This window comes from Tenebrio molitor, chromosome 1 (assembly GCF_963966145.1).
Source record: "Tenebrio molitor chromosome 1, icTenMoli1.1, whole genome shotgun sequence".
Taxonomy (NCBI): Eukaryota; Metazoa; Arthropoda; class Insecta; order Coleoptera; family Tenebrionidae; genus Tenebrio; species Tenebrio molitor.
Window position 1 is genome coordinate 3701781 of NC_091046.1, and position 5975 is coordinate 3707755.

At 37.1% G+C, this 5975-nt stretch overlaps 1 protein-coding gene across 6 annotated transcripts; it reads left to right on the forward strand.

Moving 5' to 3' along the window:
* Positions 1-1039: 1039 nt before the first annotated feature.
* LOC138141477 (tyrosine-protein phosphatase non-receptor type 7-like) lies at positions 1040-5975 on the forward strand. 6 transcript variants are annotated; one of them, XM_069062200.1, is made up of 13 exons: positions 1042-1138; positions 1296-1456; positions 2122-2546; positions 2597-2862; positions 2937-3063; positions 3203-3378; positions 3433-3957; positions 4009-4096; positions 4145-4218; positions 4264-4530; positions 4579-4709; positions 4763-4898; positions 4946-5098. In XM_069062200.1, the coding sequence occupies exons 3-13, from the start codon at positions 2399-2401 to the stop codon at positions 5000-5002; spliced, it is 1995 nt and encodes a 664-aa protein (XP_068918301.1). In that variant the 5' UTR covers positions 1042-1138; positions 1296-1456; positions 2122-2398; the 3' UTR covers positions 5003-5098. The 6 variants fall into 6 exon arrangements, 4 of the variants coding, with proteins under 4 accessions (XP_068918301.1, XP_068918292.1, XP_068918313.1 ...); XR_011163172.1 differs by having other exon boundaries at positions 1040-1138; positions 1296-2546; positions 4579-4705; positions 4946-5053; XR_011163167.1 differs by lacking the exons at positions 1042-1138; positions 1296-1456 and adding an exon at positions 5107-5975 and having other exon boundaries at positions 1761-2546; positions 4946-5053.

Below are 5975 nucleotides of genomic sequence, written 5' to 3' on the forward strand. Positions count from 1 at the left end.
ATACAAACTTATTGTTGTTCCTAATTAGCATCGCTATCTCTCATATTACAATATTGTAATGCATTTTGAATGGTTACATACGAAAAAAATGTGGCCATTACCGGCGTGTCATTGAAGTCGATAAAAATCACCGCTGTACCTCATAATTTGTTATTGTAAGTATGTAGGAAATTATCTAATGTTTAAAATGAATTGATTCGTGCTAATTGTGGTTATTAATAATAATTACAAGATTTACGGCATGTGTGAGACCACCTTAAGCAACCTTTCGGCGTTCTTGCGATTAATCAAAACATAATTACCCTTTTCGCTTTTCGTTTTTAATTTCGAAGCAAACCGTTTTGGGTTGTCCTTAAAGACGAAACAATTCAAGCGGAAATATTTTTACCGATAAATTTAATTAAATCCGAGATGATTGGCTCTAAGGTCGCCACTCAAGAATAACTCCAGAGACAACAACGCATCCTTTGTGCTTCGATTGAAACATCCAAGAGGTGACAAGTCATTTCAAATAATGTCAATCTCCTCAGACCCTAAATGGTAGGCGAGAAGATGCAACTCACTTTGTGTACAGGTTCCGGTCGGCATTCGCAACCTTTCAACTGTTAACTTACACCTTCATTAATAATATTTTTTATGGTGGAAGGTTGGCAACAGGAGTTGTACAGTGAGAACATTTTCCTCGTTGATTGGAGATAGTGTGGAAAACAAACGATTTCCGCGTCTAAAGGTCATTACTAAAAAGATATGTCTTGGATGAATTATTATCTAATACTTTTTCCTTGTTTGTTTTCAGTTGCCACTTGCTAGTCATTCTCTATGGGAATCTCATTGCTATTATCAAGCAAATGTCATTCTTAATGAGATCTCTTAGTCCGATTCAACAAATAGACGAAAAGTTCCAAGAAAAATCCTCGAATTTTGACACAGATTCGTTGATGGAATCATCTGTAGAAGTGTTCCTTGTTACAGCTTGAAGTGTCTTGTCGATAAGATAAGAGATTAGTAGCAAAAAAATAATGCAAAAACTGAAGAAAGTTATAAAAAATATCTTGAAACTTGATAATCAAGGCAAAATCAGTCAGTGCATAAAAGTGCGATATCATTATACATATTTTGTTCGATAACTCCCTAGAAAGTGAGTCTGTATCCATAGTTACCAGTCGGTGAAGGTTTCTCTTTCGTTCACTTCACTTTCGCTCATCGTTTTTTGCTCACTGTCTTTCACTCACTGATTTTCATCCACTCGTAAATGTTTCCAATTCTTTCTGATTACGTAATTTTTATTTTTTTAGGTAACATTTGGTACCTCGCGGCACTTGCTTCTTCCAGGACATCATCAGGAACTCTTCATCATCCATTTCCACAATGTGCACACAACCACTTTATTGACGTTACAGAACATTGTTTATTTTGTATTTGATTCTTTTCCATAGCAACAGATCCGTCCAAAAATGTGATTTATTTTTATTTAAAATTTTGAATACAAAGTTACAGACTCACTTTCTAAAGAGATATCGAACAAAACCAAATTCACCACTCGAGAGTAGGACCGCTTTTGTTCACTTGAACTGCATCGCACGCAATTCGCGTGAACGAAAGCTTTGCCTTCCTCACTCTTACTGTAAATAACTATGATTTATTTTCGAAACTTTGAAACACTTTTTTGATTTATTGAATTTCCGAAATTGCTGAAAATTTACCACATGCTATGTAAGATCATTTTATGCAGAGTTTTTTGAAATTTCTGTTTTGAGATTATCAAAAATATCATTTTTTAAAAATTTTCAAAAAATTTGATTTGGAAGCTAATCAATAAATTGCCACGGTTTCAGCTGACCAACAATCAAAACTCCACTTCTTCTTTTCTTAATTGTCATCATCTTTACAAGTTAATATAAAATTGTTAACAAAATTTTCAAAATTAGTAGAAATTGGGGAACATTTTCCGTCCGGTATATTTACTTCAAAATACCATTTTGTGGATTTGGAACACATAAAGTTGATATTTTTAAAAGAACTACCACTTTTCCCAAAATTTTTACCTTGAGATTCTTAAAAATATCATTTTTTCAAAATTTCAAAAAATTGTGGTTGGAAGCTAACCTCTCCGATTTTCAGCCTAAGAACAACCATAACTCTACTTGCTCTAAACTAACTGATAACAAGGTGAAGGGCGACCTCGCAGGACACGGGTAGCAAAAACATGTTATCAAAGGACAAACATGATTATTTACAAATTTCCAAACATTCTTCCGTTGAATCAACGATCTGTAAACACTTAAATAAAACTAGTGCTTGTTGTGTGTTTGCTTCGATCTAATCATATCTTCGAATTACCTGATAACCAAATTTAAACAGACACTGCCGTTTCCAGTAAAACCCGACGAATTTTAATATGTTCCGTAAACTCCTGTTTTCTGTAATTTTCTGTGCCCCAGTGTTGTGCAAATTTGATGACAATGCACTTGGTTACTGCGTAGTGGATGCTGACAGTCCTGGAATATTTATTTCTGATGGTCGGGGAAAAAACAGCAGCTATGCAGGTAAGCTTTTGGCACTATCTACACGGCACCGCTGTTATCATGCTTTTCAGTGTTGTCTTCGCAGTATGTAGACACCACGGTGACACTCAATTTTACCAAAATTCAAACACAGAACCAGACTTGGAAAGTTATGAGCTCCATCGAAAAAAATAATTTCAACAACAGTTTTGTGCTGGACGAGCGCTGGGAAAGATTTCCCACCAACCAAAATGGTGATGAAGATTTTCTACAAATTCTGAAGACGGAGGAGGCCAATGTGGACTTTAGCATAAGAATATACGACGACAGGTCGAGCGAGGTCCTGAACAAAAAACGGGTACAATTAAATTGATTTATTCATTATTTATTGGAATTAGCAACCGGAAGTACGAGAAGTGTGTTTATTTTTAGTGGTACCATTTCAAATTTGCAAATAATGTATTTTCCTACTCTGAGAACACAGAAAATGTTACGTTTATAGAAGATGTTCTTTCCTACTACCTATCTCATGCAACGAACCTGTGGAAGCTGCATAAATGTAAGTAGCAACTGGATCTGATAATTGGAGTACTAGTGGTGCTTTCAGTACCTACTGTAGGTACATAGAGGCTTGTCCCTCAACTGGTCTTGCTTGATTACTATATACGACGAGATACAGTAGTGACAATTTATTGCAGATTTTTATCTGCACACTACGAGGGAATCAAGCGAAGATATTTACAAGAAATCAGAAAATTGTAGGCAAATGCTTGGCGGATGCCTTTCTATCTTCGTAGCAACGTGTAACAATTGCCAAATAACCCTCAGAGTGAAAGATTTACAAACCGGAATATACAGACCCTTTTCTATAATCGTGAGTAGGTCTGGGCAAGTGTTTGGTAAGTGTAACTAAAGAGATATTCTTTAGGGAGACCAAAAATGGAAGAAAGAAAACTTCCGTTTAGGCCCTATGACAGATTGCATGGTTGTAACAGTGACAACAAAAATTATCAATGTTACAATGGTTCCAAAAACATTTTGGGCTATCGGCGACATTGGATACCTATCAGTGAACCAAAGCTGTGGGAAGAACAAGAGACGTATCGCCGTTAATGACACCACGGTCTCTTGCGAAAATGCCTTAAATGAGACAATAAATATATTTCCGAGCGTCTCTCTACTTAACTTGTTATATCTGTTAATACTTGTTCCGATAATACTGCTGCTGTGCTGCGTTATTTATGCGAAGAAAGGAGGTAGAAGAAAAATTTGTGTGCAGTTTGTTAACCACATATGCAGGTTTTGCGGAAAACATGGCACAACTGACAGAAAATCAACTGTTTACGAAACCATCTACAACGATGGGTGGCCAAAAATTTCGACAGAAGAATACTTGGACTACATTAGGAAAGTGTTCCAGCCCTCGTGCGAGGAACTGGAAACTCAATTTTCAGTAGGTGGAGAAGTTGTGGATGACTCTTTTATTTTGTGATACTGATTCCAGCACATTCCTACTGGTTCCTCAAAGAAATACCAAGAAGGTCTGAAAGTTGAGAACAACTCACAAAAGCAGGCTGAATCTCCGTGTCTACGTAAGTGTCAAAATTGTTTTGTTCAAAATTTACTCTTTAACCTTGCAGGTGATAAGAATCGAGTCAAGCTAAAACGAAATCTCTTTGGACATGCGGAGTACCTCAACGCTAGCTACATCAGTGTAAGTAGTGGGCTCTAAATTTTCTTCGCCAAAGCTTGGTTCCAGGTGTTCAACAACGACAAAGAATACATCGTTACGCAAAGCCCTCTGGAAAACACAGTTGAAGACTTTTGGCGGTTGGTATGGCACCACAATATCTGCCACATCGTGATGATCTCGAGCATGAAAGAGAACTATTTTTGCTATTGGCCAAATCTGAAAAACAACATTTTCCAATACGAGCAGATCAAGATCTTTCTAGAGGAAGTAGAAAACCGCGATTTCTACGTTTATCGAAAGTTGAGGCTCGAACGGAAAGGAATCACGCGATATGTAAGTCGGTCCCGAAATCAAAATTTTTCGCATTTGGCACGATTCCAGGTGCAACACCTGCACCACGACTCGTGGTCGAGAGACGAGGATCTTGTGTCGTTGTCGAAGAGATTTGTGCCGTTTGTCACACATCTACTGAAGATACCTCACTATCTGTCGCCGGTGCTGGTTCACAGCAAGTACTCAAAAATTTTCAAAATCTGAAACAGGTTGGACAAATTGCTTGTTGCAGGCAAGGAGTGGGTCGAACTGGGACGGTTATCTTGTGCGACATAGCCCTGAGGGCGGTGCCCATGACGGGTAAAATCAACATGTACGGGATCACGAAGGGGCTGAGGAAGTCCAGGGCAAATATGGTGGTCAACTCGGTAGGAATTTAATTTGAGTAGACTTCTTGGTGATGTTGTTGTTTTAGGACCAGTACAAATTGGCACACCTCATTGTCAAAGATGTGTTGTTTGTTGAGCTTTGAAGAAAGAGTACCTGGGGAAAATTTTGGAAATTTTCAAAAATTTTGAAAAATGTATATAATTTTTATAGATGTTGTTTTGTGCAGGACTGACTTAATTAAAATAGTTTTAGATAGTTTGAAGTCTACACTAATTAATTTCTATTAAATTGATTAAAATTTTTGTGGTGCTAATCCGGGATGGATAGCCGTTCATGTTCCCACAAATAACCACCGTGACGTAATCCCACTCCACATAAATCCACATCGGATTTCACACGTCTTTTACACATCATTATATTAAAAATAATTGCAATATTGCCAAATTACGATAGCGTTTCTGTTATTACAGGTCGAGCGTCACGTCTGCCAATCGAATTTTCGAAAAACCAACACCAAATTACTGAGACACGACTAACAATGGCGACCTAAACAAATTTCTGATTGGACTGTTAACCTTTAGCGTAATAACATTTGAGGAGCTTGTGTATCGGTCGATTGAGCTCGTTCACGTTCAATAGCTTCTTCTCTATTTTGCTTTTGTGCGCTGTTCAATCGGAGGGAGATTAAGCAAATAGCGGCGATAAATCGCGCCGCTAATCTGTATCGGAGCATAAAATGTACTTATGTTAAGTAACAAGAACGATTTTTCGTGATACGTTAAATGTTAGCGTTATATAATCCGGTGGCTCACGTTTTTAATTTGTTTGAAAATGGCGAAAATATAGTTCACAAACAAAGATAGGTACTCCAACGAAATTGAAAAGAATGAATTGAGTAATGAGAGAGTGGAAATTGTGTCATTGTGATAAATCACACCGGTACGAATAAATTAGCAGAGTGATTAGTTTTTAAGCAAAAATAAATGTTCATTAATCACATCGTAAAAATATTTTGATATTTGTCACGCAGCTGTTTATATGTATTTAAAAATCGCCTACTGTATCTACTGAGTGACTCAAGAAACTGTTCGCTTCATTTGTTATGACGGCTCAAC

Bases quoted from the DNA above. Each gene is read 5' to 3' on its own strand.
- LOC138141477 (XM_069062200.1), top strand. From the start codon at position 2,399: ATGTTCCGTAAACTCCTGTTTTCTGTAATTTTCTGTGCCCCAGTGTTG. The intron at 4,097-4,144 runs GTAAGTGTCAAA...TTAACCTTGCAG, and splicing joins GGCTGAATCTCCGTGTCTAC to GTGATAAGAATCGAGTCAAG. The intron at 4,710-4,762 runs GTACTCAAAAAT...TGCTTGTTGCAG, and splicing joins CCGGTGCTGGTTCACAGCAA to GCAAGGAGTGGGTCGAACTG.